Here is a 24,784-nt window from a genome sequence, read left to right on the forward strand (position 1 = left end):
ATTCTGCTCCAGTAATTCTACAAAGCAATTTCCAGTTAATGTCTCTGTTGTGATTCACAAATCCACCCATAACCGCATGATATATCAGATGAGGAGGGCCTAGCAAATTACTTTGCAGAGAAAGCAGCACTCTACTGTTAATAAAGTTCCCCCAGTGAGGCAAGGAAAGGATGGGAGGGTGAAGGAACCATGGCTGACAAGAGAGGTGGAGCATTTCGTCAAAAAGGAAAATGGAGGCATACTTAAGGTTTTGGAAGCAAAGATCAGAGAGGGTGCTAGAGACAGGAAGAACATGGAGAGATCGAAGGTCTTGATGGGTAAGATGAGGGAAAAACCCAAGGCATTCTACACTTATGTGAAGAACAGGAGAATGATTAGAGTGAGGCTAAGACTAATCAGTGATAAAAGCAGAAACATATGCTAGGAGTCAAGGGAGGTAAGCGAGGTCCTTAATGAATACTTTGTTTCTGTATTCACCAGTGAGATGGACCTTGACAAATGTGAGGTCAGCATAGAACAAGCTGATATGCTAGAATATGTCAACGTTAAGAAGGAAGATGTGCTGGCACTATTGAAAAATATTAGAATGGTTAAGTCACCAGGCTGGATGAGATAGTCATAGTCATAGTCATACTTTATTGATCCTGGGAGAAATTGGTTTTCGTTATAGTTGCACTATAAATAATTAAATAGTAATAAAACCATAAATAGTTAAATAGTAATATGTAAATCATGCCAGGAAATAAGTCCATAACCAGCCTATTGGCTCAGGGTGTCTGACCCTCCAAGGGAGGAGTTGTAAAATTTGATGGCCACAGGCAGGAATGACTTCCTATGATGCTCTGTGTTGCATCTTGGTGGAATGAGTCTCTGGCTGAATGTACTCCTGTGCCCAACCAGTACATTATGTAGTAGATGGGAGACATTGACCAAGATGGCATGCAACTTGGACAACATTCTCTTTTCAGACACCACCGTCAGACAGTCCAGTTCCATCCCCACAACATCACTGGCCTTACGAATGAGTTTGTTGATTCTGTTGGTGTCTGCTACCCTCAGCTTGCTGCCCCAGCACCCAACAGCAAACATGGTCGCACTGGCCACCACAGACTCGTAGAACATCCTCAGCATCGTCCGACAGATGTTAAAGGATCTCAGTCTCCTCAGGAAATAGAGACGGCTCTGACCCTTCTTGTAGACAGCCTCAATGTTCCTTGACCAATCCAGATAAACCCCAGGTTACTCTGGGAAGTGACAGAAGAGATTGCAGTGCCTTTGGCAATGATCTTTGTGTCCGTACTGGCCGCATGAGTAGTACTAGATCGGAGGGAGGCAAATGTTATTCCTTTGTTCAAGAAAGGCAATAGGAATAACTCTAGGAATTATAGACCAGTGTGTCTTACATTTGTGGTGGGCAAATTAATGGAGAAGATTCTTAGGAACTGAATTTGTAAGCATTTAGAGAAGCATAGTCTTATTAGGGATAGTCATCATGGCTTTGTGAGGGGCAAGCCATGCCCCACAAGCCTAAATGAATTCTGTGAGGAAGTAACAAAACAAATTGATTAAAGTAGAGCAGTGGATGTGATGTATATGGACTTTAGTAAGGCATTTGACAAGGTTCCCCATGGTTGACTCATTCAGAAAGTTAGGAGGCATGGGATTCAGGAAAATTTGGCTGTGTGGACTCGGATTGACTTGCCCACGAAAGATAGAGGGGGGCAGTAGATGGAGCATATTCTGCCTGCAAGTCAATGATCAGTGGAGTTCTGCAGGGATATATCCTGAGGTACATGCTCTTTGTAATTTTTATAAATGACTTGGATGAGGAAGTGGAAGGGTGGGTTATGGGTTAGTAAGTCTGTAGCTGATATGAAGGTTGGTGGTGTTGTGGGAAGTGTAGAAGGTTGTTGTAAATTACAATGGAACAATAATAGGCTGCAGAGCTGGGCTGAGAAGTGGCAGATGGAGTTCAATCTAGAAAAGCATGAAGTAATTTTGGAACTTTGGAAGGTTGAACTTGAAGGGTTAAAGGGAAGATTTAAGCAATGTAGAGGAACAGGCGTATATTGACAGTAAATATTGGATTTGACATTGCAATGATAATACTCAAGTTATTGGTAGAGAAGAAACCTGCCCAAGTAGCTAGGTGGGTATCACAGTTAAATTACAGGTACAAACTCTGGTGATTTAACAGCTTTTATATATTTACTTACAAGCTTAAGAAGGTGAAGCAATAACCTTGAGTATTTTTTCACAATTGTACTGCAGAAACAGCAGACAAATTTGAAAACGTGTAAGTCCTGTTCAAGGCTGTGGTATAAAAAAATGACTGGTTCTGGTCAGAAATAAAGTCTGTCTTCAAATTGAAGTCCAGACTGCAGCTTCTTTAATGAATGCTATCAAGGATCTGACCAAACATTTTTCACAGAGCCAATCTCAGTGAAGATTGGCATCAAACAAGGATGTGACACTACCACAAAAGTTCTTTTCAATTTTTTTCCCCCAGCAATGCTGCGCCTCACCTCCAAAAGATCTCCTGCAAAGAATGAAGCTAATCTCCAGAATTAATGGGAATCTATTCACTCTACTTCAGAACCAAAGTCACCCACACCTTAGTATCAAGTGCAATATAAAAAATGATGCCTGCATTTGTGTGCATTCAAAGGCTCCGTTTCAAACTATTGATTATTCATCCACTCAGGAATTTGCTTAGCCTGGAACATTATTTTTATGTATATCAACATGTACAGTCCCTGCTATCACACAAAATTTTTTTGGATCTATGAAACCATGAACTCAAAATGCTTCACTAACTTCAATGGAGGAAATGAGAAGGCAAAAGCACCAAACAAACACAGAAAATAAGTTTATAATTTGCTTCCTCGGAAAGTAACAAAATATTTTAATAAAGATACTTTATAGATATAATTTGTAACATCTGATTCTTTCCTATACAATAAATTTATACCCTCAAATATAACCCAATTCTTGAAACTATTTTTTTTGGGCATTAATTATTTTTTTCTGCTTAAAAAGATACAGTTAACATGCTCTAAGCAAAATTTGCATCATCTATGGTCACAATCAGATCCTTACCACCATGCTCCAGCAGGGCCATAATAATCACCAAAGAGTGGAAGACAGGACAGAAAAAATGGCACACCCCAGGCAGCAACATAATACACCCTGCAAGGGATAATGCATGATAACCAAATTAGTCATATTTCATACTGAACAAATAAACTAAAATGAAATGCATTGTAAATCGTAAAACATTTTGTTCCCAAAACAGTAGAGACATCATTCTAGTGCAAACTCTTGCTAAATGAAGGATGGGTACAGAAATAGAAAACCTGCTTAATAACAGCTTACATTTTCAAAGCCTCAATAACTTGGAGCTATAGATTAACCATTTCAACATCATACTGATTGTGCAAAGAAACATATTGAAAACAATTTAAAAAGCAATAGATAATGTCACAAGATTGTATGTAAAGAGCAAATGACAGACTTAAGTGATCTCACAGACAATAGACCACACTGAAGTTCTGCAAACCTGCCACATCAGTCATGAATGGTGACAGCCATTCAAATAACTAACAAGACAAGAAGGCTGAAAGAAGTTCTCCAAGCTCAATTATGGTGATTCATTCCACAAGATACCATGATTCAAATGGAAGTGTTAGTCTCAGCAAAAGCTATAGAACTACATAACATCCCAGCAGTAATATTATTAGGAGAGCAGAATGGCTTTGTGCAAGGCAAGTCCTACCTTAATAACTTGATTGAGTGTTTTGAGGTGATGAAGGGAATTAATGAAGGTAAAGCAATGGATGTTGTCTACATGGATTTAGTAAAGCATTTCAGAAGATCCCTCATCGGAAGCTCATCCAGAAAATTAAGGTGCATGGGATCCACGGTGAATTGGCTGTTTGGATTCAGAACTGGTTTGCTTATAAGACAGTGGTCAATGAGACTAATTCTGATCGGAGGTCTGTGACCAGTGGTGTTCCATAGGAACTTATACTGGGACCCCTGCTGTTTGTGAAGTATACAAATAACCTGGATAAAAATGTAGACGGGTGCATTGGTAAGTGAGGCAGATAGCACTGAAGACTGGCAAAGGATACAGTAAGATATAGATAGGCTCTAGGTGTGGGCAGAGAAATGAGAAATGGAGAGTAATCTGGTCAAATGTGAAGAGCTGCACTTTGGGAGATCAAATGTGAAGACACAGTACACTGTTAATGGCTAGACCCTAAACAGTATTGAAGTGCAAGGGGGATGTTAGGGTCCAGGTCCATAGTTTCCTGGAAATGGGTACTCAGGTTAATAGGGTGGTAAAGAAGGCTTATTGCATGCTTGCCTTTATCAGTCAAGGAACTGAGTTCAGGATTTAGGAAGTTATATTGCAGCTTTTAAAACTCCAGTTAAGCTGCATCTGGAATATTTCAGTCAGTAATGGCCTTTACATTATAGGAAATAGGTTAGGCTTTGGAGGGGGTGCAGAAGGGATTTGCCTGGATGAGAGAGCATATGTTGTTAGGAGAGGTCGGACAAACTTGGGTTGCTTTCTCTGGAGTGGCGGGGGCTGATAGAGGATCTGATGAATGTTTATAAGATTATGAGAGGCATAGATAGAGGAGACAGACCTTTTTCCCATGGTTTATATAATTAATACCATAGGGCATGCATTTAAGGTGGGGCCGGGGGTGATTTCAAAGGAGATGTTGGGGCAAGCTTTTTTCTAACTCACAGAGAGTGGTGGGGTCCTGGAATGTGCAGGATGGAGTGATGGTGGAGGCAACACACGTTCAAGAGGCTCTTTGATTGATTCATGAACATGTATGAAATGGAAGGCAATGGACATTGTGAAGGCAGAAGGGATTAGTTCAGTGGACATTTGATTACTAATTTACTTAATTCAGCACAACATAGTGGACCAAATGATCTGTTCCTCTCCGTGCTGTTCTATATCCTTTTAAAGATATATGCTGTCGTCAAATACAGTTACAACACATCTGACATCAACCTGAAAATGTGGAAAATATGCCAGGTTCACAAAAAGCAGACATATCAGTTTGGTTAATTACCCTCCAATCAAAATGATGGAAGGTGTCATTGATTGTGCTATCAAGCAGCAGTCATTCTCCGGTAATCTACACACTGATGCTCAGCTACCACTTGATTCCAGAACTTGGATCAAACATGGACCACAAGGCTGAATTCTAGAGGCAAAGTGACTATCCAAAGCAGTATTGACCACATGTGGTAACAGGGCACCATAGTAAACCTGATCAATGGGCATCAAACAGAAAGTATTTCAGTAGTTGGGTCCATACTTCACACAAAGGAAATGATTATCATTGTTAGAGGTTAATCACCACAGCCCTGGAACATCAATGCAAGAGTTTCTTAGGGAACTACCAACCATCTTCCATTACTTCGATGACCTTCCATCTAGCAAAATATTATAAGTGGGTATGGGTTCACTGATAACTACACAATATTCAATTCCATTCACAACTGCTCAGCAAATGAAGTAGCCCATGTTTTCATACAAGATCTAGACAATATATTGTCAAGTACCCAAAGTACCAAAGTATCAGACAATGATTATTTCCATCAGTAGAGATTCTAATCGTTTGTCCTTGACATTCAGTTGCATTACCATTGCCGAGTTCCCCAGTAACAATATTCTGTGGTCACCACTAACCAGTACCCCAACCAGACCAGCCACAGCCATATTGCACCAACAAGAACAGATCACAGGTTGGATCAAAAGCTAGTAACTCATTTCTTGGCAATCTAATGCCTTTCTACCATGGACAAGGGACAAGGCAAAAGCTTGATGGAATACACTCCACCTATCCTCATGAATGCAGCTCCAACAACTTTCAAGAAACTCAAAACTATGAAGGACAAGTAATCAATGTTCTTTCAGCAGTCAGCAATAAATAGATCTGTAGAAAGTAAGAAACCAGATGGAGGGCCAGGTGGATGAGGAGTACTGGAATTTGGAGTAAGTGTCCATGTTTACTGAGCATGGACAAGGAGGAACTGTGCCCAACTTCCTGACATATAAGTGGGAGATACTTGTCCTCAGAGGGAAGGGGAGAAACATGTGAACCGTTGGTTTTTGACTTGGAGAATTAACCTTTGACCTTAACTCTGAATGTAATAACATGCTTTTGAGTTGTACTTTAAAAAAATAATTACATTTTGGTAAAGACTGATTGGCATATTCTGTATTGCATTTCACTTTCTTCTTTGATTTACTTAATCTCATTTCATCCATTTCCCACAATCACATATGACAAACTGACCTATTTACCCTGTGCGGTAGCTTTGACTTAGTCACAAGAAGCCTTAGCCACATAGGATGCTGGTCAAGGTCTCCCAGAAAAACTTTTAATCTGCCACTGGATAAATGCAAAGTCAAATCACAAACATGCCACTGGATAAATGTAAAGTAAAATCACAAACATGTAAATTAGAACTAAATTTATGATTTTGGATATTTTATCATTTCCAATGTATCCAACAATGTGGTAACTCTTCTTATGAAATACAGATATCAAAACCAGGTTTTTCAATTGAGCAGATACAATTGCCAGGCATTTGGTCTTTAGAGTTATCACCAGATGAAGGCAGTTCAAAAATAAAATGTAGCAAGTAGTAATTGGAACACAAAACCCTTTCCTTAGAGGTCTGCGACCTCAGGTGACACCACTGCACTTTTTATAGACAAGTCTAAACTCTATCTATAGTTAAAGATATATAATTTACTACAAGCTCTAACACCAGAGTCACCATAGAGTTTTATGAATCTTTGCCTACAAACATTTAGGTGCATCCGTTCCATTTATTCCCCTGATAATTCATTCTTATTCTAACCATTTCAAAAAGTCTTGTGAAGACTTACAATGTTCAAATTCTACCTTGAATCTTTCTAGCACTGAAATAACAATTGTCTTCATATGTAACCAATTAGCATAATTTTGTCAAATCTGTGAAATTTGATTTGATTTTTGCTGTTTAGATTAGCTACCAATAAGCTACAAATAGTGGCTTCTGGATTTTATGCTGATCATTCAAAGGACCTGGCAATGCCAAATAACAAGCACTCAATTATGAAGATAACAATTTTGATTTCATGCATTATTTGCCATTCCTTCAAAAATATTTTGAATCGTTCTCATTTCAGAATATGTATTACCAATTAAAGAATAGCTGGCAAAGAGATAACACAGTTGATAGGCTGACCGGTTAGAATTGAGTAGCCTGATTGTGAAGCAGCACATTCTTCATTATAAGCATCAAATTGTAATTCTTTTCATTGTCAAAAAAAAACACTGCAGTACCGCGCCATCCACTTAAAAATGTAGTCTTGGTATCCTTGAACATCTTTCATTGTGCACTATTTTCATGCAATACGTGGAGGGATTTTGAATATGTAGGTTCTTCGTTCATGAGCATGGAGATTGCCAGACACTCAAAGTAACATCATATGGGATGCAATACATGTTTTGAAGTTACTTGTGCAAGATATTCTGCATAATGAAGACAACCCTAAATGGAGAATTCAGATTTTTTATTTGTGTTGGTTAAATGGAAACTGATTGGATCTAGTTTAAGAGTGTCCATTTTGAGGCAGGTTCTCTTTTAAGTAATTTTCTTAGTGATTGTTTCCTCCATTTCAATACAATACTAATGTTGTTAGACCCCAGAATAACTAGTTTCCATGAATCTGATGACAGCCCACTATCTAATTCTTTGCTTCCCTGGCCGAATGCAGGACACACTCACCATAACTTGCCTTCTCCTTAACTTAGCCCAACCACGATCCACAGCAATCATTCCTCAAACGCGTGCTGAACTGACTCCTGTTATAAGCACTTCAATAGTAGAGTTTGTCAACAAGGCCTTTTCAATTCTTTTAAGTTTGTAAATATTATTTTATTGCATATGATGTATTGGGCCATGATAGAATATTGCTTCTGTGGGCCTCACACAATCACTGTAGTTTTTTTTTTAGAAAATATAGAATATTTTGTGCTTTGAAAATAACTTCTTGTAAACTGCATTTCTCATGCACACTGCAATGCACGCGCATCTCTCCGGTGAAATGATATCGTATTTTTAAGTAGGAAGCCATGCACAATTCTGATTTGATGGAGACAGACATGAGAAGCAGAGGAACATCTGGAGAAATTTCTGAAATGCCCAGGTTGCTGCCGCTGCTACTGTGCAATCGAGAATCTCTGGAGGGGAGGGCCCAAAATCCCCGGCTTTGCCTGCTGCTGGTGACCGAGACTGAGGTCAAAGCGTTCGGCAGAGATGGTGCTCGGTATTCGGTGTCTGAGGGCTGATCGGAGCTTGAAGTTTTCGGACTACTCAGAGTTGGACTGTGGTCGGGCATGGCAGGGAGAGTTTTCTTCCTTCTCCCATCTGCGTGAGATGTGGGACTTTCGAGAGACTTTGAATGTTTTTACTGTGCCATGGCCTGTTCTTCATCAAGTTATGGTATTGTTGCACTGTTGTAACTATATGTTATAATTATGTGGTTTTTGTTAGTTTTTCAAACTTGGTCTGTCCTGTGTTTTTGTGATATCACACCGGAGGAATATTGTATCATTTCTTAATGCATGCATTAATAAATGACAATAAAAGAGGACTGTGTCCTCATAATCTAATCTAAATTCAAGATAATTTTTCTGCACTTGTTTCCTGTTTGATGTGATCATCATTTACCTGTCATTAAGTCAGATAAGTACTCCTTAGCAAAATCAGAAAATGCTAGAAGAACTCAGCCAGTCAAGCAGCATCCACAGTAAGAGAAACCAATTAAAGTTTCAGCCTAGGTGCAGTTCCTCAGACATCCTGCCCATAAAAGTTAACAGTGTTTTCACTATCAGGTTAGCATGTAAACTTACAAAAGAAATTTTGGGCATGGCTGATGCACAGGATAATCATCCTTTGAGGCCCTGTGTTAGTCAATCCCTTATCCTACATTAATCCTGTGGCAATTAACTAATCTTATTTAGTTCATTATATTCTCATACTGAAAAATTAAAGATTGATATCTGTAGTTGACCGTTTCCAGGAATTGGCACATTGGGAAAATATTCCACAGCAATGAAAATTCAGCAATTATTTGCTTCAGAAATAAGGGATTCCTATTTTTCTCATCCTTCTTTTTGTCCTCTCTCTACCTGAAATTTTCCAATTTTTTCTATTCTTCTTTTGATAGACAATGTTGTCTATAATTTAAGAGCTTGATTAGATCTCTAACTTTATGTGCTCTCTTATAAAAAGTAACCATGATACTTCTTTTTATTAATTCAAAGAAAAATTGAGAACCTATTTTAAAAATCTGAAGTTGGAAACAGACGGTGAAACTCACCAAAAGGGCAATTCAATACTGTATTTTCACTGGCACTTGCATTCAAATTTCCTTTCTGTTATATGGTTAAGTACTCAAGGGGAAGTAAATTTAACTATTGCAGCCTATTGAATGTAAATCCACAATATAAAATGGTAACTGTTCAGTGTTGATCAAGGACAACATTACTTAGGAAAACTATTATTTGGGAGGAAGGAGAATATTAGTAGAAGAGGTTGGGTTGATCAATGTTACCAGTGTAAAATTCAGAGTTTAATCCCACAATGCAACGTGTTCAACACTCACAAGAACTTCCCACTTAACCAAAGCAGTTACAAATTTGAGGAAGTTTACAGAAAAATGATCTTCAAGATGTCCGCAAAATTTATGACAGTTTACAAAACGTTGTGATGAAAGCTGACACCACTCACGTAAACTTAATCATCATTGTACACTTCTACATCAGCTGCCCAAATTGTTTCCTGAGTGTTAAGAAATAAACTGTGGGTAGGACCTGTGAACAACAAAGTCTACTCTGACAACAAGCAGTTAAGAAAACAAAGTATACTGTAGGGCATTCTGATTCCACTGAGGATGGGATACTTTGAATAATTTATCGTAGCTTAGTTTAATGCAAAACTGCTCCAGGGTGACTATGCATACTTTCCCTGGAGTGTGGTGTACAGTTCACAGATTCCACAGATGGTGTGCCCATGCACTGACTGGGTGAAACCCTACCTTTCTGGAGATTGGCCCAAGAGGGCCTGATATCACTTGAGACCATGGCAATTTAAGCAGGCCCAAACCCAGTATTGGGAGAGACAAGTTTGCAATAATGGAAGCACCCCATATCAATAACACTATAATAATAAAGGCACCCATGTCCGCCTACCTCGGCTGCACAGCCAGTGCCCATCTCCAAAAGCATGGGACTTTTAAGTTTAATGCAAATTGCATGATTACATCATTGGATGCCCCTTTAATGGGCTTGGGCTGGACTGGGGATTCCCGGTTTCACACTGCAGCCTCTCTGTCAGCTTTACAGGAAAACTGGCATACCCTCTCAAAATCATACAGGGCAGTTGTTAACTTTAGAGATCGGACAAAAGAAGGCAGTTAGCAACCACTGTCTCTGCACGTGACAACATTTGACACCTTTAATGGGCCAATGTTAATTTCAATCAAAATTGCTATTCGTTAATTTTTAAAGATACTGATTAATCATTTAAGATACTGATTACTATACACCAATACTACTACACAAAATTGGGTTACTCAAAATTAGTGGTCTAGATAAAGTTTAAAATGGCTCTCATTTTGTCATAAACCTATTCAACCAAATTGTACTAGTTGTCCACTCTTAAATACATCTAGAAATATACATTGAAATAATATGTAAAGCACAAAATTACCTTAAAAAAGATTATTCAATTTCATTTGTTCACACTATATCTTACATTTAGTGAATACAAGCAAGTTTCAGTGATAACTTGAAGGAAAAAGAATTATTTAAAATTAGAAACACAAGAGATTCTGCAGATGCTGGAAGTCTTGCACAACACACACACATTGCTGGAGGAACTCAGCAAGTCAGGCAGCATATATGGAGGGGAATAGAGAGTTGATGTTTTGGGCTGAGATACTTCATCAGTACCTGATGTGTGTTCTTTTTCAAACTAACCAATCCAATTTCTCAATTAATTAATGTTGCATATGGAGAATATTTGTCAAAACAAAGGAATATTGCAATAGAATAAAAGCTTAGAATAATCAGAAGAAAGAAAAATGAAAAGAAACAGAATTACCTGTGTGCTTAAATGGAAAACAAGACACAGTTAAATGGTAAAGACATATTAGCATGCCAGATAACAAACATTTTCAGAATTTCCTGGGTTTTTTTTTCAGATTTCTTTCAGCTACAACTGCTTACCTCTAGCAATCTCTACAAATACACTTCTGCCTTATAATAAGATTAATTCCTTATTGCCCTCTCCTCCTATTCAAAATGTGATCAGCTTATTTACATTATGCCTCTTATCCAAAACCCTCATGGCCTCCTCCCATCCTGCTTTTAATGACTCTCTCTCTGTAATGCTTCCAGTTTCCAAATTATATTTCCTATTCCATATCTAGTAATTTTCTTCTTCTCATCATATTATCTCTTTAATTCACCAACTTCTGTGGTCCTTGATGTAGTCCTCCCTTGTTCAGCTTCACTCAACTCTTGATTCTAAAACTGGCTTCTTATCCCAATCATGCACTATTCGCTCGGTAATCCCCAACGCATCCTTCCAAAGCCCCGATTTCTGGATCAAAGCTTTGTCTCTTGTCAATATAGTATACCAATTTGCAAGTGTTCCACTTTATGCAACCCCTCCATTCTCTCTGTGCTGTCAGTCTGCTTGAATAAAATGCAGTTTTGAATGAGTTAAAAGTTCATCAGCTTAACCACTGGGAAAGATGACAGCATCACCTGTACATACTGCAAATCTAATTCCCTCATCAAATGTTCTTAAGTGAATGTCTTAGACTAAATCAGGCTGTTCAATGTGTGATCTTCAGCAGTGTTTTCACCTCATACACTTCTATTCAGAGACTTTAACTTTAGTAATTTTGTTCATCTCTAATTCAATTTCATTCTGCTTTATTCCATTGTTCTGCTGGTCAATTTATCCTCCAATATTTTCTATACAATCTGCCTCATGTGAATTTTTGCTGCCCATTCCCAATAGTAGATCAAGTCCAACATTTATAAATCAGCCTTTTGCCTGCCAATGCCACAAAAAAATAAGATCATCCTGCAGTGAAACTCCTCTTTGATCATCCTGCTCTAACTCTACATCCATCTCCTGAGGTAGAACATTTTCTCTAACAATCCACAATTGACTCCAGTTTTAAGTGCATTCTACTCTTTCCCACTATTGGTAGCATGCCAATATACTTTGCAATCTTATTCCCTTCCGCTCCAGGTCTATCAACTATTTTTCATCCAGAACCTATTAAAGCTCACCTCTTTTAGCATACTAGCAACACACATAAAAGTTGCTGGTGAATGCGGCAGGCCAGGCAGCATCTATAGGAAGAGGTACAGTCGACGTTTCGGGCCGAGACCCTTCGTCAGGACTAACTGAAAGAAGAGCTAGTAAGAGATTTGAAAATGGCAGGGGGAGGGGGAGAGCCGAAATGATAGGAGAAGACAGGAGGGGGAGGGATGGAGCCAAGAGCTGGACAGGTGATTGGCAAAAGGGATATGAGAGGATCATGGGACAGGAGGCCTAGGGCGAAAGAAAAGGGGGAGGGGGGAAAAATGCCCAGAGGATGGGTAAGGGGTATAGTGAGAGGGACCCCTCCTCCTTTTCTTTCAGTTAGTCCTGACGAAGGGTCTCAGCCCGAAACGTCGACTGTACCTCTTCCTAGAGATGCTGCCTGGCCTGCTGTGTTCACCAGCAACTTTTATGTTTGTTGCTTGAAATTCCAGCATCTGCAGATTTCCTCGTGTTTGCATCTTTTAGCATACTTCTGATTTGATATTGAAGTCTTCCCTTTATTCTTACCTCAATGAACTAATCAATCCACAAGTGGAAACTTGGTCCACAATTGTCAAAAGGGTATTTAATCATGGAAGATTTAATTTAATGTTCAACCTTCAGTATGTTTCAGCAGGAATATTTTATAACCTTGAAAAGCTTGAGCATGTAAATATTAAGAAAGAGAATGTACTGGAGCTATTGGAAAGCATCAATTTGGATAAGTCACCGGGACCGGATGAGACATACTCCAGCCTACTGTGGGACGTGAGGGAGGAGATTGCTGAGCCTCTGGTGATGATCTTTGCATCATCAATGGGAACGGGAGAGGTTCCAGAGGATTGGAGGGTTGCAGATGTTGTTCCTTTATTCAAGAAAGGGAGTAAAGATAGCCCAGGAAATTACAGACCAGTGAGTCTTACCTCAGTGGTTGGTAAGTTGATGGAGAAGATCCTGAGAGGCAGGATATATGAACATTTGGAGAGGTATAATATGATTAGGAATAGTCAGCATGGCTTTGTCAAGGGCAGGTCGTGCCTTACGAGCCTGATTGAATTTTTTGAGGATGTGACTAAACACATTGATAAGGAAGAGCAGTAGATGTAGTGTATATGGATCAAGGCTTTTGACAAGGTACCCCATGCAAGGGTTATTGAGAAAGTAAGGAGGCAAGGGATCCAATGGCCCAATGCTTTGTGGATCCAGAACTGGCTTGCCCACAGAAGGCAAAGAGTGGTTGTAGATGGGTCATATTCTGCATGGAGGTCAGTCACCAGTGGAGTGCCTCAGGGATCTGTTCTGGGACCCTTACTCCTCGTGATTTTTATAAATGACCTGGATGAGGAACTGGAGGGATGGGTTAGTAAGTTTGCCGATCACACAAAGGTTGGAGGTGTTGTGGATAGTGTGGAGGGCTGTCAGAGGTTACAGGACATTGATAGGATGCAAAACTGGGCTGAGAAGTGGCAGATGGTGTTCAACCCAGATAAGTGTGAAGTGGTTCATTTTGGTAGGTCAAATATGATGGCAGAATATAGTATTAATGGTAAGGCTCTTGGCAGTGTGGAGGATCAGAGGGATCTTGGGGTCTGAGTCCATAGGACGCTCAAAGCAGCTGCGCAGGTTGACTCTGTGGTTAAGAAGGCATACAGTGTATTGGCCTTCATCAATCGTGGAATTGAATTTAGGAGCCGAGGGGTAATGTTGCAGTTATATAGGACCCTGGTCAGACCCCACTTCGCCTCACTACAGGAAAGATGTGGAAGCCATAGAAACGGTGCAGAGGAGATTTACAAGGATGTTGCCTGGATTGGGGAGCATGCCTTATCAGAATAGGTTGAGTGAACTCGGCCTTTTCTCCTTGGAGCAACGGAGGATGAGAGGTGACCTGATAGAGGTGTATAAGATGATGAGAGGCATTGATCGTGTGGATAGTCAGAGGCTTTTTCCCAGGACTGAAATGGTTGCCACAAGAGGACACAGGTTTAAGGTGCTGGGGAGTAGGTACAGAGGAGATGTCAGGGGTAAGTTTTTTACTCAGAGAGTGGTGAGTGTGTGGAATGGGCTGCCGGCAACGGTGGTGGAGGTGGATAGGGTCTTTTAAGAGACTTTTGGATAGGTACATGGAGCTTAGAAAAATAGAGGACTATAGGTAAGCCTAGTAATTTCTAAGGTAGGGACAGGTTCAGCACAACTTTGTGGGGTGAAGGGCCTGTATTGTGCTGTAGGTTTTCTATGTTTCTATAAATAATAATTTAATAAATATGATTTTGCTAAAGGGCAGATGATAGAATGCTAACTCTTAAGCACAGAAACTCCAAGACCATATTCTATGTTCTGGCTTTAATCCACTTTCTCACCACAAATCCTGTACTGATCCATGGATTTTCTTGTTAGAAAAAACTATGATATGTTTGCTTATTCAGTTGAAGAAACAAGAATATGAGAGATCTGCTTTTTAAAATAAGAAACCTTAAAAAAGAGGTGCCATGCTGTAGGTTATTAATTTTACTAACTTAGGAACTGCTTAGTTAAAATTTCAGCAGTGATTTTGTGGGAGTTGCCCAGAATAAATCACACATTTGATAACAGAAAAGGGAAGAAGTGTTGTCCAATGACTCAGGTACCTGATACAGTGGGTAGTTGAGCAATCTACTTCAGGCGGGGCTGTGGAAAATTACTGAAACAAGATAGGTGGCTTTCATGGCAGGATTTCAAGACTGATCACCTTCATTCAAGGTTTCCATTTATAAAGGTCAGATGAAAACAGAATCAAATTCAGTTGTAATGCCTCTCTTGTTAACTAGTCTGTCAACACACAAAACCAAGGCCTGTAAATAAACAGTAAGAATCTCCACAGGTATTTGAACTCAATGATACTGGTAAACCTATATCCTGAATCAGCATCATTAAATTAAGGAAAGTATATATGCAAAGTTTTTTTCTGGAAATGAAACAGTTAAATGAAAAGCATGAAGGCTCTGCTAATTATTGAAAATGGCTAATTTTCACCCATGACAGGGACACGGTTACATACAATTCTTGTTTGGAAATATAATCTTTTCCTTTTTAAGTATGTCATACAAATCAATTATTAAATAATTATGCTAAGTTTCCTGAATAAGTTTCAAGTAACATAAACAGGATACCGAATACCTCCAACAACAAAGTACAAATATTAATTAATACTGAGCCCTTACAGTAGCTTTAAGCCATTTTAATCATATCAAATATTGCTATAAAGGAAGGCCTCAAGAATTTGCCATCAGCAATTATTCATGTGCATTTTACTCTGCACAACCCATGAGAGTCATTCGGGTTTTGCAACAATGAACCTCCGTAATTTTACCAGGTCTTTGAACTAACAATCCACTCAGCATCACACAACCCTGAACTGGCATACTGCCCAGGAAGGAAAATCACCAGACATGTGTCAACTGTATTTTCATAATCTATTTATGGTCCTGCTCTTCACTGTTGTAATTACATGCAGTAAGAACTTGCAGAGGAACCAATCAGCTACCTAGTTACAGGGGTGTGGGTATCTGCTTCGTGAAATCAAACTGTCGCTCTAAGGAATGGATCAAGCCCTGACATGCATATTGCACTAATAAGCCTCACCTTGAACAAAAATACAACTGAGCCATTGTAAGACTTTTCCATGATATCTCAGCACCTATGGTAAGTATAGGTGCATATGGGTTGAAATAAGGGTTAATTAAGCAGCAAAATGAAACATTATGCTGCTTAATTACTCCACTAAAATTTCACCAATACCAAGCTCAAACTAGCAGCCTTAACAACATTCTTTAACTTTTCCTTACATGATTTTGGGACAATTTTTTCATTCATGATGGTGAATTCTTACGCTGTGTTTTTTCCCTCAAATATTATGCTCAGTAGTTTATAATATTTGGCTCATTTGGGCAGAAAACTCCAATATGAACTGGAAAAACCTGCAGAAATTATGGGAGCTCATTCAATAACAATTGTAGCCTTTATACAAACTTGCCAAGTGAAAATGTCACATATTGAAGATTGTATCCTTCTTCCTGAGATAGTATATTAGTTTATTTCAAATCTAATTAAGTCCATACAATTCAATTTCATGATGATGCTATGCACTACATGTAATAGACTGATAAGTGCAGGTTTACTTGTTAAATATAATGCATAACACTGGCATAACCTTGTTCCAATTTCAGATGACCAATATATTTGATTAAATAAATATGCAAAGACCTTCAAGTTATCTGTTTCATGATAAAATCTAAGAGACACAAATACACTGAAGGAGTGACCAATTGATGAACAAGTTGAAAAAAAATCGGTGGGAAGATACCAAGGAACTCAAATAGTAACAGATATGCTGTATTTTAGAGACAGATTGGAAATTTGCATAGGAAGTTCATGGACTGAAGTGTAGAAATTTAGAATCCTATTTCATTTTGTCATCATAGTGCAAAGAGCTATAAAGTTACACCATAAAGTAAATCACAGAAATCTTTAGTAAAACAGGTTCTCAGTTTAAACTTTCTAGCTATACTATTACCTATATAGTAGTCAGAGAGCTAGTGTGAGAATGTGCAAATGTTATATTTTTCATTATATCCAATAACCCAATTTCTGCACAGATTTTATGCAAAATTTCCTATAAGATTTGCATTATGCAAAGAAACAGGAATTTCATAATAATATTTCACTCTTCAATATTCCACAAATAGTTGGAACTACTCATTTCAAAACATTACTTATAATGTGATGAAAAGTACAAATTTACCTCTTGTTTAGACATGACAGCACATTAATGACAAAGATCCAAATTGACAGTAACAATATGTGGCCAGTGAAACAGCATGTCAGGAATTATTTAGCTGTAATAATTGATACTAGTTAAATTTCCATACTTTTCAACAAAAGATAAAGCCAAGTGCAGAACTGAAGACAGACAGATTTAAAGAAGAACAAATAAATGAAACTGAACTTGAAAATAATAAAGGGGGACGGGGGGCACAATTGTTGAGAAAAGAAATGGTGGTGAAACTAAGGGGAAAACACAAGTTGAAGGTTGTGGGAGAAAGGAAAGTGAGGGCAGATATGTTGGGTGGAGGGTAAGAATGGGGAATGTGAGGGTGGGGATGGGGGGGGCAGACAAATGAGGATGACACATATGCTTACAATCCATGTGTATTAATGTACAGTATCTGTAGCTATGGCTGGTATGTGTCGATTGTAAGTATATTGATTCCAAGGAACTATATTCCTTTGATTCTGCATCGAGAATGGCTTGAACAGAGTCTTATGAATTCAAATACCTAAGTGCTGCTATAATGTATAGCTGATGCTTGGGAAAAGAAGATAGAGAAGGAGGAAGAGATAGACAAGAAATTTATTAAAATAATTAATGCTAGTTGCTATCACAAATGTAGGTTCTGTAAGGCCTTTCAACACTATTCTTGTATAGTAGCACAAATGTATTGACCATATGGTTTTGTTTGCGGCAAATACCACAATAGATGTTGAGAGTGTTAGGGAGAATTATTAACAATTCATACAAAACTATGAGTGGGTAAGCTGCCAATGCTGTTGCCTTTGTTCTCTGCTCAAATATAAAAGGGAGTGGTTTATAAATATCTAGGTAAAATTCAAAGTTGAAGTTGAGTTTATTGTCATATGCACAAGTACACATAAGCACAGGTGAGCAGCATCACATGCACGTCATCTAAGCAACACTCACAAGAAAAATATTAATTAAACAGAAATTATACAATTTTTAAAAGAAGGAACACAATTAGTACAAAAAAATTCTAGTTTAGTGCAAAGCAATCTTAGTGTTGGCAAACTATAGTGATTAAAGTTGTGCCATTTGATCCAAGAACCAAGTGGTTAAAGGGAAGGAGCTGTTCTTGAACCTAGTGGCATAGGACTTCAGGTTTCTGTACCTCCTATCCAATGGTAGCTGTGAAAAGATGGCAGGACCTGGACTGTGGACATCTTTGACGATGAATGTTGCTTTCTTGAGGCAATGTCTTCTGTAGATGGTGGGGAGGGATGTGCCCATGATGTATTGGGCAAAGTCCACCACTCTCTGCAGCTTCTTTTCTACACATCTGAATTACTGTACCAGACCATGATGCAACCATTCAGGATACTTTCAACAGGTCATCCGCAGAAGTTTATGGGAGTGTTTGCTGATAAGCTAAACCTCCTAAAAAAAGACATCAGTGCACTCCCCTTGTGATTTCATCTATGTGCACAGCCCAGGACGGGAATTCGACATGTTGATGCCCAAAAATTTTAAGCCATTGACCTTCTCCATTGTCAATCCCATAATGTAAACTGACACATATTCATCCTCCTTCCCCTTCCCAAAGTCAACAATCAAATCTTTAGTTTTAGTGATGTTGAAGATGTTGAGTGTTCAAGACCAACCAGGTATTCTACCTTGTTCGCATATACTGATTCATCACCAGCTGTGATTCGCCCAACAACGGTGGCGTTATCAGTGAATTTGTACTGTATATGGGATTGAAGCTGTGCTCAGCCACACAGTGTGGATAGTGAATAGGGCTGGAGGCTAAGCACATTTGAGGTGCGTCTGTGATGATGGTTAGCGAGGAGGAGATGTTGTTACTAATCCTCACCCACTGATACATAACAAAGCTGATGAACAATTACTTTACATTACTCACGGTTATCTGCCCTTAAAATACTTAACTGCTATTTTGACTTACAGTCCTCAGTTCTCACAATTCTTCACAAAGAGCCACATTAATATTTCCTGCTCTCATTGTACACCATCACATTTACAACACAATGTATAAGTGTCATTAAAAATTCTTACATGCACATTGCAATACTTATACTTACTTTGCTACTTTTCATGATGTGTTTTAAATATACCAAAACAGAACCCAGAATGCTTGTAGTGACTTCTATTTTAATCTAGTACATGTATCGACATTTCACAGGACTACTACAACAAATTTCTGGAGTTTAGAATTTTGGGGCTGTCACTGCCCAGCATTTTCAATTTTTCATTTTGCTTAATTCATTTAATCTACTAATATTGCTTTCTAATTTATTACCACCACTACTGGCAGAACTTCTGCAGTCCTAAAACTGGGCACCCTTATTATATCTAATATCCATAACTGAAATTATCTACAAAAATGGCAAGATGAGAAATGAGAAATATAAAGCAGCAGAAGCAAGAGAGGAAGTAAATCAGAAGTAATAAATGAGCTCAAAGGAAGAACAGACAAGTGACAAATTTTATAATATGGTAAACTGGAACATTAAAAAACAGCAGGAAGTCTTTTGTCCCTCATGTTCATTCCATCGGTTATTCAGATCAGGTCTGAATATTTACCTCAGCACTACATTCATCTGCTAACTATTGGTTCACATTATATAACAATTTATCAGACTCACTTTAAATTGTCCAGCAGCTGAACCTTCACTGCTCTCTTAGGTAGAGAATTCCAAAGAAAACTACAGAGTCAGTGTGTCAGGCCCATGGATTTCCATCCAAACTGGAAAAGTAAGAAACCAAAATATCACACACAAAATGTTGGAGGAACTCAGCAGATCAGGCAGCATTTACGAAAAAGTGTAAACAGCCAAACCTTCGGGCCGAGACACCCGAAATGTCGACTGTTTACTCTTTTCCATAGATGCTGTCTGACCTGCTGAGTTCCTCCAGCATTTTGTGTGTTGCTTTGGATCTCCAGCATCTGCAAATTTTCTCATATTTGAAACCAAAGTTTCAAGTTTTGAGTTTTAAAAGGAAGAGTTAGAAAGTATAAAGTGAATGCCTGTGATAGGATAAAGACAAGAAAATCAAGACAGCACAAATTAAAAGGTGATGAAGGTTTGTTATTCATAGATGATCTGACTAGAGGAGGTATAAATAAGGACACAGAGTTAAATATAATAACTGCACATTCCTCAACAGTTTTGTTCATTCACTTAATCTACTAATATTGCTTTCTAATGTAATGCTTCTATTCACAATACTTACAATATTATCTACCTTAGCTGTGCTGACAATTCATTTGTGCCTCACCATATAGAGAAAAGATGAAGCCACATCCTTCTAAAATACTGTCATGTGATATCAATTTCAGCACCTCCTCTCTTTTTGTAGTTTCGATCTTCTGTCACCAACATATTTGTTTAGGTCAGTAAGCTGTTTTTAGCTAACAGCTTATGTTGGAAACTAAACTTTATTAATTTGTCGAAATACTTGACAGAGCATTGGGGAGAGCTGTTTGAGAAGACAGTTTTAGTAGAAGTAAGAAGTTAGAGCTTTTCTTTGCATTTCAGGACAATCTAGAATAGTGAGCAATTTTGACAGACTGCAGTAAGACCTTCTAATGTTTCATTTAATCAAATAGTTGTAAAAACTATACATACACATTTGCAGAGTCCTTTGAAAAATTGACCAATTGCAGTTCTCAAGCTTATGAAGTTTACATTATTTAGATATTTTTAATCACTGAGGTATCTTTCAAAAATGACTTTATAATTTTTCCAACTTAGCACATAAAATTCCACATTTCATTGTTTATCTGATTCAATTAGCTGTTATGCCTCACTGACGACTAACATTTTGCTAACTACTAACTACAATTCTCATGTTAGCCAATTAAGTCATTTAACCATGAGAGACTAATGAAGAGATTCATGAACAATGGCCCACTATTGGCAACTTTATACTTTCCTTACACAGATGTGTCCTTGAAAGAAATCATTCCTAGCCACATACCCCATAACAAAGGAAAACTGTTTGTCTGCTGCCAAGTTTCTTGTCAGCTAAAAATTCTCCTTGCATTTGTCATCTTTAATTTAAATAATGTCTTAAAAGAGTAATCTATTCATTGATGCATTTTCCCAAAGAATTTGCTGTTCTTTGATTACTGATATTCGCTCTATTTAAGTTTCATGTTAAATCAGAAGACAATTTTGGTGTATTTTATTTTAATAAACAGGTCAGCCTTATGCTTGTCTTTTGAAATTCTTAACAAAAATTAATATAAAGACTTTAATATGAAAGGAAGTCTTTCACTAGTTCTACTACTACCTCAATTTGTTTCTTGCTAAACTGATTACCATCCAATAAATCTTCTTCTGTCACTCCAACCCCACCAACACCAAATTATTAATGGTCTCCAAGTACAATCAAACTTTCTTTCATCGCCACCCTTGTTCCAAAAAAATCCACTTGTGAATTGTGTCCTTGTCAGTATTTCCATTTTCCAGAATGAAGGAGATGTTGTCCTTCTTCAAAGAAAGGAGCTTCCCTTCCTCCACCATCAACGCTGCCCTCAACCACACCTCTTCCATTTCCCACACGTCTGCCCTCACCCATTCTCCTGCCACCCTGCCAGGGATAGGGTTCTTGTCCTCACCTAATACCCCACCAGCCTCCGCATCCCTCCATCAGGACTCATATAATAACCTCTGTGACTATGGCTCTCCATGAAGAGTTCTTCTCAGCTCTCTGCAGCCTTTGATCTATCATCATCATGAAATGACAGGTGTAGTATAATCTGAGCAAGTGCGAGAAGCTACACTTTGGGAGGTCAATGTAAGGGAAAAGGATACAATTTGTGGCAGGACCCTTAACAACATGGATCTTGGGATTCAAGTCCATGGGTCACTGAAAGTGACCATGTAAGTTGATAGGCTGGTAAAGAAAGCATATAGCTTAAGTGCCTTAAAAAAGAAGTCATACTGGAGCTACACAAAACCTTGGTTAGGCCACATGTGGAGTGTTATGTTCAGTTCTGGCCACGCCATTTCAAGAAGGATGCGGAGGCTTTGGAAAGGGTAGAGAATTAGTTTACCTGGATTAAAGGGTATGTGCTATAAGGAGAGGCTAGACAAACTTAGGTTGTTTTCTCCGGAGCATTGGAGGCTGACAGAAGTTTATAAAATTATGAGAGGTACAGACAGGGGGACAGTCAGAATATTTTTATCTGAGGTAGAAATTTCAAGTACTAAATGTCAATAGAAAGAATACTGTTGAAAAGATGATCACAGGTATCAAGATCATAAGACCTTAAGGCACAGGAACAGAATTAGGCCTTTTGGCCCATTGAGTCTACTTCGCTATTCAATCATGGCTGATTTATTATCCCTCTTAATACCATTCTCTTGTCTTTTCTCCATTACTTTTGATGCCCAAACTAATCAAGGACCTGTCAACCTCCGCTTTAAATATACCCAGCAACTTGACCTCCACAACTGTCTGTGGCAATAAATTCCACAGATTTGACACGCTCTGGCTCAAAAAAAGCCCCTCCTCAACACTGTTTTAAAGGGATGCCCTTCCATTCTGAGGCTGTTTTATCTAGTCCTGGACTCTCCCTCTATTCAAAATATCCTTTCCATATCCACTCTGTCCAGGTCTTTCAATATTCAGTAGGTTTCAATAAGATCTCACCACTCCCCCTACCCCCATTCTTCTAAACTCCAGTGAGTACAGGCCCAGAGTCATCAAACTATTCTCACACATTAACCCTTTCATTCCTGGGATCATTCTTGTAAATCTCCTCTGAACCCTCACCAATGTCAGCACATCCTTTTTTTAGATATGGAGCCCAAAACAGCCCAAAAAAGTGTGGTCTGATCAAGCTTTATAAAGCCTCAAGCATTACATCCTTGTTTTCATATTCTCATCCTCTCAGAATGAATGCTGACATTGCATTTGTCTTCCTTCCTACCAACTCAATCTGCAAGCAAACTTTAGGAGGCAGAGCAAAGTCAAGATGGCGCTAAATGGCGATTCCTTTGCTCGCGTTTTCGGAAACAGTTCTATTTCTATCTTTGATATCTCTTTTTTCCCTTTTCAAGGTTCTTTTGAAGACCCTGACTTGCAGTTACACTTTGACCGGTTCTTTGAGGGAATGGGACCCACTTTCGGGGCCTCACGACCGGCCGTTTTTTGATATCCCAAGGGTACAGCCTGGAAGGTAAGCGTGCCTTCAAGGTTCTGGATTTTCATGGCTCTGGAGACATGCTGATTCTAGGCCGGTGACCCTGACTGAAGTGTTGCAGGAGAACATAGAACATCGGGAGCAGCAGGTTAGCTGCCGGGGGCTGTGTGTCCAAAGAACTGCGTCTTTCTGGGGCCGATTCTGTGGGCACAGAGCTCAGAAAAAGCAATGCAACAGACTTTCAACATCATAAATCAGCAAGTTGTTTGTTATGTCTCCCCTCTCACTGTGAAATAGGAACATCTCTTTTTCCCTTATTAGGGAGAGAGAGAGCCTGTGGTATGTTGAATAAATAGGGTGAATGAGTAGTTTTTGGGGTACTGCAAGTCTGTGTCTTTACTGTACCTTTGCATCTCCAATTTCTGAATTTGCTCCCTGTTTAGAAACACATCTATGCCTTTATTCATTCTACCAAAGTGCATGACCAGACACTTCCCGAGTCAAGTCAAGTCAAGTTTATTGTCACTTAATACATGTATACTGTCAAAAGAAACATTTCTCCAGACCAGGGTGTAAAGCAGTGGTACACATAACACACAATAACTTAGGAAAGTAAGAATTAAATCTACAAGTGAATTATGCATAAATACAGTAAAGTGCATAAATGAAATATTGTAGGGTACAGAACAAATTAACTGGTGACACTTTGAATGCGATGCGGCAGGGAGTTCAGAAGCCCAATGGCCTCAGGGAAGAAGCTGTTCCCATCCTGACTGTTCTTGTCTTTATGCATTCAGGTTTCCTGCCTGATGGTAGAAAGTCAAAGAGGATGCTGGATGGATGGGTGGGATCCTTGATAATACTAAGGGTCCTGCATACGCAGCACTCCTGACAAATGTCCCCGAAGGATGGTAGGGAGACCCCTATGATCCTCTCAGCTGTTCTCACAGTCTGGTGCAATGCTCAACCGCTCCCATACCAGTTGGAGATGCAGCTTGTCAGGATGCTCTTTACAGTGCCCCTGTAAAGTTGAGTTTAGATGGGGGGGGGAGGGGGAGCCTCACTTGCCTCAATTGAGGTCATCCGTGATATGAAACCCCAGGAACCTGGTGCACTTAATTCTCTCTATGGAGGAGCCATGTATGCGCAGAGGGGGATGGTACATCTGTACCTTCCTAAAGTCCACAATCATTTGTTTGGTCTTCTCCATGTTCAGACTTGGGTTGTTCCTCTCACGCCAATCCACCAGCTGCTCCACTTGCTCTCTGTACTCTGACTCATCTTCATCGTTGATGAGGCCAACCACTGTTGTGTCATCCGCAAACTTGATGACACGGTTTGTACTGAATCCCATGACAGTCAGGCTGAGCACACAACCCTGGGGAGCGCCAGTGCTCAGCGTAATGGGACTAGAGACATTGCTGCCC

The 24,784-nt window shown here is 39.1% G+C and overlaps 1 protein-coding gene across 4 annotated transcripts in view; it reads right to left on the minus strand.

The window, feature by feature from the left end:
- Window positions 1-24,784, minus strand: part of si:dkey-100n23.5 — a 181,738-nt gene that overhangs the window by 89,238 nt on the left and 67,716 nt on the right. For all 4 annotated transcript variants that reach the window (XM_063050820.1, XM_063050821.1, XM_063050822.1 and 1 more), the window contains one exon: window positions 3,100-3,189. In XM_063050820.1, the coding sequence (XP_062906890.1) occupies window positions 3,100-3,189 (90 nt within the window). The remainder of the gene's footprint in view (window positions 1-3,099; window positions 3,190-24,784) is intronic.

This window comes from Mobula hypostoma, chromosome 6 (assembly GCF_963921235.1).
Source record: "Mobula hypostoma chromosome 6, sMobHyp1.1, whole genome shotgun sequence".
Classification (NCBI taxonomy): domain Eukaryota; kingdom Metazoa; phylum Chordata; class Chondrichthyes; order Myliobatiformes; family Myliobatidae; genus Mobula; species Mobula hypostoma.